Source organism: Pristiophorus japonicus, chromosome 19, assembly GCF_044704955.1.
Source record: "Pristiophorus japonicus isolate sPriJap1 chromosome 19, sPriJap1.hap1, whole genome shotgun sequence".
NCBI lineage: Eukaryota > Metazoa > Chordata > Chondrichthyes > Pristiophoridae > Pristiophorus > Pristiophorus japonicus.
This window is the reverse complement of record NC_091995.1, coordinates 75,287,556-75,301,527: the sequence shown is the minus strand read 5'-3', so window position 1 is coordinate 75,301,527 and position 13,972 is coordinate 75,287,556. Positions and strand designations below refer to the sequence as shown.

Below are 13,972 nucleotides of genomic sequence, written 5' to 3'. Positions count from 1 at the left end.
CTCTGCTGGGGTCCGCCACTCCCAATACCTTGATCACATCCTCTTGGCTCGATGCAGAACAAAGCTCCCTCTGGTCCATCCCACAAATACGCCTCAGTTCCCAACTAGCGAAGAGAGTGAAAAAGAGGGAATATGGTGTTGAGATAGAGGATCAGCCATGATCATATTGAATGGCGGTGCAGCCTCAAAGGGCCGAATGGTCCTATTTTCTATGTTTCTGTGTTTCCCACACCAGCCGACCTGAGCCTTCAATCATTGGGAGGGCAACTGGGACGGAATTAGGGTGAGGGGTAGGGTCTGATGCGTCCCCGTGACACTGGAATGGGACCACCAGCAGCAGGCAGAGGAGAGTTAACCCCTTCTGCCTGGACCGGGCTGTGGGTCTCGGGGAACACAGGACAGTATCGAACTCACCGCAACACCCAAGTGACCCCTATCGACTCTGTTTAAAAACACCTCAGAGATGCTTTAATCAGAGCTGAGATATTTTACATCTGAACTGGTTAGTCCAGCTTTAAGGTAGCGGGATGCTTAGGTGTCCTGTGAGCTCTTGATCCACTCGACCAAACTGCGTTCGGGCCGTTGGATGTGTCGGACAGTGTCACTGCTGGAAGTGTAGGGCCCTTCGCAATCAGACTTCCCTGAGCTTTCATCCATTGACCCTGGCTGGGACCAGAACTTGCAGGGGCTGCCTTCCTTGAGCGCCCGCTCTGTGAATTCCAGACTGCCAGTCCGATAGAACTCTCTGCCAGCGTCCACGTGTCTTTGTTGTTGCCTGTGGGGAGGAACAAAGTGCCGCCGTGGGCTGCGACTGTCTGTGACACGGCTGGCCCCCTGTTGATGGTGCGCGCCCCCTCGGGGACACGCCGAATCCAGCTGGTCGGAGCCCAGGGCCAGGTTGGAATCGCAATCTCCTTCCATCGGCCAGAAAACATCATCTTCATCCGGGATTTCTTTACACTCTGTGAAAGAAATTGAAGATGGAAAGAGTTGAGTGACACTTTCACAGAATCACACAGAATTTACCGCACAGAAAATGGCCGTTCGGCCCAACTGGTTTATGCTCCACATGAGCTGCCTCCCACCCAAATTCATCTCACCCTATCAACATATCCTTCTATTCCTTTCTCCCTCATGTGTTTATCCAGCTTCCCCTTAAATGCATCGATACTATTCCCCTCAACCACTCCCTGTGGGAGCCAGTTCCACATGCTTACCACTCTCTGGGTGAAGAGGTTTCTCCTGAATTCCCCATTGGATTTATTGGTGGCCATCTTATAAAAGAGACCCAGCCTGTTCAGTCTTTCCTGATCGTTATACCCTCTCAGTCCTGGTATCATTCTAGTGATGGAAGTTTGTTCAATAAAAAAATAAGACCTGGTTATAAGTCACCCCCACCACAAAAAAAATCTTGCAAAGGCTCGAGTGGAGCATAAACGCTGGCATGGACTGGTTGGGCCGAATGCCCTGTTTCTGTGCCATCTATTCTGTGTAATTCTGTGTGCAAGAAGTTGCCAGTGTGTGGAGGATTCATTGATCCAAGTGATACTATAGGATTCTGTGTGTTTTGCTGAGAGAAGTTAAATAAATAAACCAGGGTTCTCACTCCTGTTCCCCATTCAGTGATCGTGGGAAGGTGCCTATGCATGAACACTTAATAAGGACACGGTCTGTCTGGGCCGTGATGAACTCCACAGTTAAATAGCCCACCAACCCTTTTTCTTTGGTTCACTGGACATCTGACGCACGCAGAAACCCAAAGCTTCATAAATAGAGGCATAGAATACAAAAGCAAGGATAAAAAATCACTGGTTAGGCCCCAGCTGGAGTATTGTGTCCAATTCTGGGCACCACATTTCAGGAAGGATGTCAAGGCCTTGGGGAAGTGCAGAGGAGATTTGCCAGAATGATACCAGGCAGGCAGTGTAAGAATCCTCTGGGCATGTAGCACTCTCAAGCAGGTAGTCAGTGTTGAATACCAGCGAGGTGATACCTCAGGGTAGTGCTGTCACAATCAAACCCACAGACAGCATTGTGGGAGGTTTGCCTCCACGGGGGAGCATCAGAAAGTGTAGGAATGCAGTTGTTATAGGGGATATATTCAGAGCATAACTAAGACAGGGTTTTTCCACCTCTGTAACATCGCCCGTCTCCACTCCTGCCTCGCAGAGGAAGTTAAGGGGAGATTTAATAGAGTTTTTTTTTGATAAAGTAGATGGGGAGAAATTATTTCCATTGGCAGGAGGGTTGGTAACCAGAGCATACAGATTTAAAATCATTGCCGAAAGATCGAGGTGGGAGATGAGGAGAATTTAACAGCGAGTTGTTGTGATCTGGAACGCACTGCCTGAAAGGGGGGTGGAAGCAGATTCAATAATAACTTTGAAAAGGAAATGGGATTAAATACTTCAAAAGGAAAAATTTGCAGGGCTATGGGGGAAGAGCAGGGGGGAGTGGGACTAATTGAATCGCTCCGTCAAAGAGCCGGCACAGGCACGATGGACCGAATGGCCTCCTTCTGTGCTGTGTGATTTAATGATTCTTACGATCGGCCAGCTTAAGTGTCTCAAAACCAAACTACCGAGCACTCTGGTGAAGCAGAGCTTCTGACTGCCTGAGATGGAGTGTCTCTCAGGAAGGACGCACCTCTCCAGGAAGTCTCAGAAAGTCCCACGTGTGCACAATGATCCTGCTGGAGTCGAACCAGTTGGAAGGAAAGAACGAACCTACATTTATACAGTGCTTACCACAGCCTCACAATATCCCCAAACACCACAGCTAGAAATACATTTTGAGGTGACGTCACTGTTGTAATGTAGGAAATGCGGCAGCCAATTTGCGCACAGCAAGCTCCCACAAAAAGCAATGAGATAATGATCAGCTAATCTGTTTTGGTGGTATTGGTTACATGATATATACAGCACAGGAACAGGCCTTTCGGCCCAACTCATCTGTGTTGTGTAACAATTTAAAGAATTAATAGGTTAATAGCTACTTCCTGGCCGAGCAATATTTTTGTACAAGAATTAATTTTGCATGCATCCTGTTATTGACTAAAGCTAATATCTGCACAAAGATGATGGATAGTTAAGAAAGTCTGCTGCAACTGAATTCAAGATATGCGGAAATTGCTTGATAAGCAATTGAAAAACAATTGCTAAACACTGTGTGGACAAACACAATGGGACTTTGTAAGTCATATGATCAGGATAAAAGAAGAGGGTTAGCGAACATTCAAGCACAGAGATAGCTGATCCACAAGGGATATCAGGCTTGTGCAGGTGGACGTAATGGTGGCTGGGGAGCCTAACACCCACCTGGGTGAAGAAGAAGATGACACAAGCTACTCTGTCCAGTGACTGAATGGGTAATAACCACTCAGAACTGTAAATGACTGCCATGATACACGGAAAGGTATTGACCTCTGCTGTGTATACTAACAATTGAACTAGCGTTCCACAGTGGGATAGTATTAGTCTTGGAGCAGGCCCTACAACATCGTGGGCCACCCCGACCTGCGAGAGGGCACCACCGCAGGTCGGGAAGATAAAAGAGCTGGAGCGTGGGCCCTACGACAGTGTGGGCATACCACTACAACTCCAGCACGAGCCCTTCCAAGTATGCAACAACTTCGAGGTGGGCGACTGGGTGACGTCACCAAGGCCCAGTTCGCCATTTGGAGCGTGGGCAGGAACATCGGCGGGGCCCAGGCAGAGCGGAGGAGAAAGAAGATCGGGGCGGAGGAGCGGTGAGAGATCGTGACTGAGGCGTGACAAGAGATGAACGGCGAGAGATCGTGGCGGACGTGCGGCGAATGTTTGGTGCGGAGGAGCGGCGAGAGATCGTGGCGGAGGAGTGGCAAATGAGGGTACGGGGCCCAGAAGAGCCGAGGGCCCAGGGGCAGTACAGACCTGCCCACACTGCGATATGTGTGCGCACTAGGTCCGTGCAGCAGAGCAGGTCTCCAGTCGTCCTGGTTAACCCGTGCCACTGGATAAAGGCCTAGCTCTGTCAAGCCTGTGTGGTGGCAGATGTGCAATGGTTAAAAAAATCCACGCACAGGTACCTTCCACCCCTGGAGTTCAGGACTGGAACTTGGGTCCTCCATTGAAACATCAGTGAACTCATCCCTTTCGGTGTGGAAGCAAGTCATCCTCGTTCGAGGGACCATCTATGATGACGATGATGATACTAACAAAAGATTTACTACTGCATACGCGCCTCCTCCCATTCCATCTAGCTCATCTCAGCCTTTCAGCATATCTTTCTATTCCCTTTTCCCTCATGTACTCGCCTAGTTTCCTTTTGAAAGCATCTAAGCTGTTTGCCTCAAGCAATTCCTGTGGTGGCGAGTTACACATTCTAACCAGAGATAAGCGTGGGTCGGGACACCAGAAGAACTCCCCAGCTCTTCTTCGAGTGGGGTCACAAGGCGGTTTAGATCCACCCGAGAGGGCAGACAGCGAGTGCCTTGGATTTACATCTCATCCGAAAGACGGATACTCCGCCAGTGCAGCAGTCCTGCATTGATTACGTGCTCCAGTTTCTGGAATGGGTACTTGAACCCACGACCTTCTGGCTCAGAGGTCAGGGTGATACAACTGAGGCAACACAGCTTACCAATATAGAGCCAAAGCCAGCTTCCCATTGCTTGTCCAGCTGCAACCATTCTACCCATTAAGAATAAGGCTTCGTAGAAACCAATCCCGGAAAATTAATTTCAGAAGATAGAGGAAAGCATTCCATAACAATATTCCAACAGTGGATAGTCAAGGGGCTATAGGAGGAGAGGAATTTAACACAATCACTGTTGTGTATCTGTAAAGCATGCGCTCCCATGTTCCGCCATCAGGGAGCGCATCCCCTGAAGTCCCAAGGGATCGCAGCATCCCTTGGGAGCACTATATATAAGCCGGCCCCTAAGGCCTGTTCCTCACTCTGGAGTGTCTTAATAAAGACTGAGGCCACTGTTACTTTAACCTCCCTGTGTGCAGTCTCATTTGTGTTAGGAACACAATAACTGGCGACGACTATAGAAATCCAAGGCAAAGATGCAGCAAACTGTGGGCATCCTGGAGAAGTTCTCGGAGGGTGAGTACTGGGAAGCCTATGTCGAAAGGCTAGACCAGTACTTTGTAGCCAACGAGCTGGACGGAGAAGGAAGCGCTGCAAAAAGGAGAGTGGTCCTCCTCACGGTCTGCGAGGCACCGACCTACAGCCTCATGAAGAATCTTCTGGCTCCGGTGAAACCCACAGATAAGTCGTATGAGGAGCTGTGTACACTGGTTCGGGAGCATCTTAATCAGAGGGAGAGCATGCTGATGGCGAGGTATTGCTTTTACACGTGCCAGCGATCTGAAGGTCAAGAAGTGGCAAGCTATGTCGCCGAGCTAAGGCGACTTGCAGGACAATGTGAATTTGATGGCTACTTGGAGCAAATGCTCAGAGACTTTTTTATACTGGGCATTGGCAACGAGACCATCCTACGAAAACTTTTGACTGTAGAGACACCGACCCTCAGCAAGGCCATTGCGATAGCACAGGCGTTTATGTCCATCAACGATAACACCAAACAAATCTCTCAGCACACAAGTGCTAGCAATGTTCATAAATTAACTGGATCTGTGTTTGCGAGCAGAAATGTACAGGGCAGAAACCACGAGTCTGCAACTGCCAGCAGGCCTCAGGTGACCCAGATCACCTCAGAGTCCGCAACAAAGGATGAATGCAAGGCAATTCACACCTTGTTGACGTTGTGGAGGCTTCCATTCAGCCTATTCATGTTGCTTCAAAGGGTATGTTTGCAAGAGCTGTGAAACAATGGGGCACTTCCAACAAGCTTGCAGACGAGCTGCAAGCTCTGCAAAACCTGCTAACCACCACATGGCAGAGGAAGATCGGTCCATGGTGGATCAAAGCAATTTCGAGCCTCAGAGAGAGGAGGCAGATGCTGAAGTACACGGGGTGCACACATTTTCGATGAAATGTCCAACTATAATGCTAAATGTAAAATTGAATGGCTTAACCATAGCCATGGAACTGGACACTGCACTAGCCAATCCATTATGAGTAAAAAGATGTTTGAGAGACTGTGGTGCAACAAGGCATTCAGACCAGCCCTGAGCCCCATCCACACGAAACTGAGAACATACACCAAAGAGCTTATCACTGTCCTGGGCAGCGCCATGGTCAAGGTCACCTACGTGGGCACGGTGCACGAACTGCCACTCTGGATTGTCCCGGGCGATGGTCCCACACTGCTTGGAAGGAGCTGGCTGGGCAAAATCCGCTGGAACTGGGATGACATCCGAGCGCTATCACATGTCGATGAGGCCTCATGTACCCAGGTTCTCAACAAATTTCCTTCCCTTTTTGAGCCAGGCATTGGAAACTTTCTCGGGGCGAAGGTGCGGATCCACTTGGTCCCAGAGGCACGACCAATTCACCACAAGGCGCGAGCGGTACCTCACATGATGAGGGAGAGAGTGGAAATTGAGCTGGACAGGCTGCAACGTGAGGGCATCATCTCCCCAGTGGAATTCAGTGAGTGGGCCAGCCCGATTGTTCCAGTACTCAAAAATGATGGCATGGTCAGGATTTGCAGCGATTATAAAGTAACTATTAATCATTTCTCGCTACAGGACCAATACCCGCTACCTAAGGCAGGAGGCAAGACATTCACCAAGCTCGACCTGACTTTGGCCTACATGACGCAGGAGCTGGAGGAGTCTTCGAAGGGCCTCACCTGCATCAACACGCACAAGGGACTGTTCATCTACAACAGATGCCCGTTTGGAATTCGGTCGGCTGCAGCGATCTTCCAGAGAAACATAGAGAGTCTACTCAAGTCGGTACCACGCACGGTGGTCTTTCAGGACGACATACTGGTCACGGGTCGGAACACCGTCGAGCACCTACAAAACCTGGAGGAGGTCCTCCAGCGACTGGATCGCGTAGGGCTGCGGCTGAAGAGGTCGAAATGCATCTTCATGGCAACAGAAGTGGAGTTTTTGGGGAGAAAGATTGTGGCGGATAGCATTCGGCCCACAGACGCCAAGACAGAGGCTATCAGGAACGCGCCCAGGCCACAGAACATCACGGAGCTGCGGTCGTTCCTGGGAATCCTCAACTATTTTGGTAACTTCCTACCGAGGTTAAGCACCCTCTTAGAGCCCCTACATGTGTCATTGCGTAAAGGTGAGAACTGGGTATCGGAAAAAAAACCAGGTAATTGCTTTTGAGAAAGCCAGAAATATTTTATGCTCCAACAAGCTGCTTGTATTGTATAACTCGTGTAAAAGACTTGTGGTAGCATGTGATGCATCGTCATACAGATTTGGGTGTGTATTACAACAAGCTAACGTTGCGGGGAAGTTGCAACCTGTCGCCTATGCCTCCAGGAGCTTGTCTAAGGCCGAGAGGGCCTACAGCATGATTGAGAAAGAGGCATTAGTGTTGGTGTTCGGGGGGTAAAGAAAATGCATCAGTACCTGTTTGCCCTCAAATTTGAGCTGGAAACCAATCACAAGCCCCTCATATCCCTGTTCGCTGGAAACAAGGGGATAAATACAAATGCCTCAGCCCGCATACAAAGGTGGGCACTCGCACTATCAGTGTATAACTATACCATCCGCCACAGGTCAGGCACCAAGAACTGTGCGGATGCTCTCAGTCGGCTACCATTGCCCACCACGGGGGTGGAAATGGCGCAGCCTGCAAACTTGTTGATGGTGGTGCAGCCCGCAGACTTGTTGATGGTCATGGAAGCATTTGAAAATGATAAATCGCCTGTCACAGCCCGCCAAATTAGGACTTGGACCAGCCAAGATCCTCTGCTGTCCCTAGTAAAAAACTGTGTACTGCATAAGAGCTGGGCCAGCATCCCCGTTAAAATGCAAGAGCTAATCAAGCCATTCCAGGCAGACTGCCTGTTGTGGGGTAACCGGGTAGTGCTACCCAAAAAGGGCAGGGAGACGTTCATCTCAGATCTCCACAGCACACACCCGGGTATAGTAATGATGAAAGCGATAGCCAGATCCCATGTGTGGTGGCCTGGTATCGACTCTGACTTAGGAGAGTCCTGTGTACGGCAATGCAGCGTGTGTGCTCAGTTGATCAATGCGCCCAGAGAGGCACCACTAAATTTGTGGTCCTGGCCTTCCTAACCGTGGTCGTGGATCCATATCGACTATGTGGGCCCGTTTCTTGGTAAAATGTTCTTGGTGGTGGTGGATGCTTTTTCAAAATGGATTGAATATGAAATAATGTCGGGAAGCACTGCCACCGCCACCATTGAAATCCTGAGGGCCATGTTTGTCACCCACGGCCTGCCTGACATACTGGTCAGTGACAACGGGCCATGTTTCACCAGTGCCGAATTTAAAGAATTCATGACACGCAATGGGATCAAACATGTCACCTCGGCCCCGTTTAAACCAGCCTCCAATGGGCAGTCAGAGTGGGGAGTACAAACAATCAAACAGAGCCTCAAACGAGTCACAGAAGGCTCACTCCAAACCCGCCTGTCCCGAGTACTGCTCAGCTACCGCACGAGACCCCACTTGCTCACAGGGCTGCCCCCGGCTGAGCTACTCATGAAAAGGACACTTAAAACCAGACTCCTCGCTGGTTCACCCCAACCTGCATGATCAGGTAGAGAGCAGGCGGCAGTAACAAAATATAAACGATTGTCGTGCCACTGTGTCACGGGAAATTGATCTGAATGACCCTGTGTATGGACGTGGTCCCAAGTGGATCACGGGCACAGTGATAGCTAAAGAAAGGAGTCGGGTGTTTGTAGTCAAACTAGACAATGGACAAATTTGCAGAAAGCACCTGGACCAAACGAGGCTGCGGTTCACAGACTGCCCTGAACAACCTACAGCAGACACCACCTTTTTCAAGCCCACAACACACACCCAAAGGATCAATGACACCACCCCGGACCAGGAAATCGAACCCATCACGCCGAACAACCCAGTAAGGCCAGGCTCACCCAGCAGCCCTGCAGGGCCAACAACACGCCAGCCCAGTGAGGGCACAGCCAACACACCAGAACAGATAGTTGTACCGAGGCAGTCACCAGGGAAAAACCGCCTCACCTTGTAAATAGTTTTCTCTTTGACTTTGCGGGGGGGAGTGATGTTGTGTATCTGTAAAGCATACACTCCCATGTTTGGCCACCAGGGAGCGCATCCCCTGAAGTCCCAAGGGATCCCAGCATCCCTTGGGAGCACTGTATATAAGCCGGCCCCTAAGGCCTGTTGCTCACTCTGGAGTGTCTTAATACAGACTGAGGTCACTGTTATTTTAGCCTCCCTGTGTGCAGTCTCATCTGTGTTAGGAACACAATAATCACAATCAATAAGGAGGTGGTACTCAGTAAGATAATGGGTCTAAAGGCAGATAAATCCCCTGGACCTGATGGCTTGCATCCTAGGGTCTTAAGAGAAGTAGCGGCAGGGATTGTGGATGCTTTGGTTGGAATTTACCAAAATTCTGGGGAGGTCCCAGCAGATTGAAAAACTGCAAATGTAATGCCCTTATTTAAAAAAGGAGGCAGACAAAAAGCAGGAAACGATAGACCAGTTAGCCTAACATCTGTGGTTGGGAAACTGTTAGAGTCCATTATTAAAGAAGCAGTAGCAGGACATTTGGATAAGCAAAATTCAGTCAGGCAGAGTCAGCCTGGATTTATGAAGGGGAAGTCATGTTTGAAAAATTTGCTGGAGTTCTTTGAGGATGTAATGAACAGGGTGGATAAAGGGGAATCAGTGGATGTGGTGTATTTGGACTTCCAGAAGGCATTTGACAAGGTGTCACATAAAAGGTTACTGCACATGATAAAAGTTCACGGGGTTGGGGGTAATATATTCGCATGGATAGAGGATTGGCTAACTAACAGAGAACCGAGAGTCAGGATAAATGGTTCATTCTCTGGTTGGCAACCAGTAACTAGTGGGATGCCACAGGGATCAGTGCTGGGACCCCAACTATTTACAATCTATGTTAACGACTTGGCAGAGGGGACTGAGTGTAACGTAGCCAAGTTTGCAAAGATGGGAGGAAAAGCAATGTGTGAGGAGGACACAAAAAATCTGCAAAAGGACATAGACAGGCTAAGTGAGTGGGCAAAAATTTATCAGTAGGAGTATAATGTTGGAAAGTGTGATGTCATGCACTTTGGCAGAAAAAATCAAAGAGCAAGTTATTATTTAAATGGAGAAAGATTGCAAAGTGCCGCAGTACAGCGGGACCTGGGGGTACTTGTGCATGAAACACAAAAGGATAGTATGCAGGTACAGAAAGTGATCAGGAAGGCCAATGGTATCTTGGCCTTTATTGCAAAGGGGATGGAGTATAAAAGTAGGGAAGTCTTGCTACAGCTATACAATGTTTTGGTGAGGCCACACCTGGAATACTGTGTGCAGTTTTGGTTTCCATAGTCACGAAAGGATATACTTGCTTTGGAGGCAGTTCAGAGAAGGTTCACTAGGTTGATTCCCGGGATGAGGGGGTTGACTTATGAGGAATGTTGAGTAGGTTGGGCCTCTACTCATTGGAATTCAGAAGAATGAGAGGTGACCTTATCGGAATGTATAAGATTATGAGAGAGCTTGACAAGGTGGATGCAGAGAGGGTGTTTCCACTGGTGGGGGAGACTAGAACTAGAGGGCATGATCTTAGAATAAGGGGCCGCCCATTTAAAACTGAGATGAGGAGAAATTTCTTCTCTCAGAGGGTTGTAAATTTGTGGAATTCGCTGCCTCAGAGAGCTGTGGAAGCTGGGTCATTGAATAAATTTAAGATCGAAATAGACAGTTTCTTAAACTATAAGGGAATAAGGGGTTATGGGGAGCGGGCGGGGAAGTGGAGCTGGGTCCATGATCAGATCAGCCATGATCTTATTGAATGGCGGAGCAGGCTCGAGGGGCCGTATGGCCTATTCCTGCTCCTATTTCTTACGTTCTTATTACCCTCAGTACATGTGTTAACTCCGGGCGCAGGTACCAGAGGTACAGTAGAATTCACTGCACTGGACAATTCCTACATGCTCTTGTTAATCACACACCTGAAGGGTTCTTCCTGCTATCGTAATCTGGAGAACTGACGGTGGAATCCTGGTGGTCTGCGGCTGACTCTGGTTTCTCATTTTCCACGAAGGTGGAGATCTCCATGAGCCAGGAGAGCGGGGTTCCTGTGGGGGGCTGCCTATATCGGGCGTACTGCAGCACATCTGTGATCCAACGCACCTCCCTCCAACTATCATCCAATTGCTGAAATTGAAACAAATCGAATTTGTTACTAAATATAGTTTGGAATATGGAGGGTGGGAGAGAGAGAGAGAGAGAGAGAAAGTGAGTGAGGGACAGAGAGGAGAGTGAGGGAGGGAGAGAGAGAGAGAGGGAGGGAGGCTGAGGGAGAGGGAGGCTGAGGGAGAGGGAAGGAGAGTGAGGGAGGCCGAGGGAGAGTGAGGGAGGCTGAGGGAGAGTGAGTGAGGGACAGAGGGGAGAGCGAGGGAGGGAGAGAGAAGGAGGGGGAGGGAGGGAGGTTGAGGGAGAGGGAGGCTGAGGGAGAGGGAGGGAGGGAGAGTGAGGGAGAAGGAGAGAGTGAGTAAGGTATAGAGGGGAGAGTGAGGAAGAGTGAGGGAGGGAGAGAGTGGGAGAGGGAAGGAGAGAGAGCAAGGGAATGGGAGAGAGGCTGAAGGAGAGGGAGGGAGAGTGAGGGAGAGAGGGGGGGAGTGAGGGGAAGAAAGGGAGGGTGAGGGAAAGAGAAGGATGGTAAGGAAGAGGGAGGGAGAGAGCGTGAGGGAGGAAGAGGAGAAAGAGGGAGGGAGAGACAGGGAGGGAGGGAGAGACAGGGAGGGAGGGAGGGAGGGAGGGAGAATGTGAGGGCAGAAGAGAGAGGGAGAGGGAGGAAGAAGTAGGGAGGGAAAGGGAGAGGGAGGGAGGAATGGAGAGGGAGTGTGAGGGAGGGAGGGAGAGCGAGTGAGGGAGAGAGGGAGGGTGAGGGAGGGAGGAAGTGGGAGGGAGGAAGGGAGAGGGAGGGAGAGAGGGAGGGAAAGGGAGGAGGAGGGAGCGAGGGAGAGGGTGAGGGAGATGGAGGGAGGAAGAGGAAGGGAGAGGGAGAAAGGGAGATGGAGGGAGGGAGGGGGAGGGAAAGAGAGGGAAGGAGGGGAGAGAGAGGGAGGGAGAGGGAGTGAGTGAGTGAGAGGGGAGAGTGAGAGAAAGGGAGGGAAAGAGAGGGAGGGAGGGAGAGGGGGAGAAAGGGAGGGTGAAGGAGAGAGAGAGAGGGCGGGTGAGGGAGGAAAGGAATGAGGAGGCTGGGAGAGGAAGGGAGAGGGAGGAAGGAGAGGAGGAGGGAGGGAGAGGGGGAGAGGGAGGGAGAGTGAGGGAGGGAGAGTGAGGAAGAGGAGAGAGAGGGAGGGGGGAGGGAGAGGAATGAAGAGAGAGGGAGGGAGAGAGGAAGGGAGAGGGCAAGAGGGAGGAGGAAGGGATGAACAAGGAGGGAGGGAGAGGGAGGTAGGAGGGGAGAGGAAGAGAAGGGGAGGGAGAGGGGGAGGGAGGAAGCAGGAGGGAAGGAATGAAATGGAGGGAGGAAGAAGGAGGGAAGGAGGGAGGGAGAGAGAGAGAGGGAAAGCGGGGGGGGGACAGTTTCATGTTCCCTGTATTAGGCTACACTTTCTCTGGAGGGGGACCGCGATGTTCAATGCATGGTTTACCTGAATGAGGTCTGTAACCTGCCCGTGTTTCTCCTTTGCTTCAATCAGTTCGGTTTTATCTATGGCCTCCCTCAAGGCTTGCTGGGACAGCAGGGAGTCCAGTTCCAAAAAGATCGAGGTCTGGCAATACTGTGCGAAGAGCTCCTGCTCATAGGTGGAGAAATGCACTGCAACAACCAATCGTTGGTGGTTAATGCAATATATTTGTCTTATAAAAGTTTATGAACATGAAAGGAATCCTTATTTTCTGTGGTTCTATACAGTGGGTAAGATCAGGATTGCTGCATTTACAGTGACCTGTGAGTTTAGCTACAGTTGAATGTACTGAGGGGGTGTTAGTTAAAAATGACAATGAAACAAATTAACAGCATTTAATTCTGCTTGACAGTTACAGTAATAAGACCGTCTAAAATGAGTTAAAGGAACACTCCATACTACACATTCAATGTGAAATAATTGGGATAGCATGGCCAATTAAGGGAACAGTAGCATAGTGATCATGTTACTGGACTAGTAATCCCGAGGTCTGGCCTAATGACCTGTAGGTATGACTTCAAATCCTACCATCACAGCTGGGGAATTTAAATTCAGTTAATTAAATAAATCTGGTAGTATCAGTAATGGTAACCATGGAACTACGAGATTGTCGTTAAAAACATCTGGTTTGCTAATGTCCTTCAGGGAAGGAAATCTGCTGCCCTTACCCGCTCTGGCCTATATGTGACTCCAGACAAACAGCAATGTGTTTGCCTCTTATCATCATAGGCGGTTCCTCGTATCGAGGATGACTTGCTTCCACGCCAAAAAAGGTTGAGTTCACAAGTGTTTCAATGAAGGACCTAATATTCCAGGTCCTGAACTACATCGTGAAGGGTGGAAGATGCCTGTGCGAGGATTTTTTTAATGTGTGGTGGCCGTTGCACACCAGCCACCACACGGGGCTTGACAGAGCTAGATCTTGGTCCAGTGGCAAGGATTAACCAGGACGAGTGGAGACCAGCTCTGCTGCACGGACCTAGTGCGCGCACATATCGCAGTGTGCTCTGGGCCCTCGCCTCTTCTGGGCCCCGTATTGCCCTGGTGGCTCACCACCACTTTCTCAAGGGCAATTAGGGATGGGCAATAAATGCTGGCCTTGTCAGCGACACCCACATCCAATGAATACATTTTTAAAAAATGAAAAAGGGGGCGGGAACACTCACAGGGCCAGGCGCAGAAGTCTCACCTCTGGCGATAAATTGGGGTTATCGC

At 50.0% G+C, this 13,972-nt stretch overlaps 1 protein-coding gene across 1 annotated transcript in view; it reads right to left on the bottom strand.

Annotated features, from left to right (window-relative positions):
- Positions 1-531: 531 nt before the first annotated feature.
- LOC139230491 (ankyrin repeat and fibronectin type-III domain-containing protein 1-like) overlaps positions 532-13,972 on the bottom strand; it is a 121,584-nt gene continuing 108,143 nt past the window's right edge. The window contains exons 16-18 of the mRNA XM_070862313.1: positions 12,722-12,888; positions 11,072-11,276; positions 532-962 (exon numbers count right to left, since the gene is read on the bottom strand). Coding sequence (XP_070718414.1) covers positions 532-962; positions 11,072-11,276; positions 12,722-12,888 — 803 coding nt within the window. The remainder of the gene's footprint in view (positions 963-11,071; positions 11,277-12,721; positions 12,889-13,972) is intronic.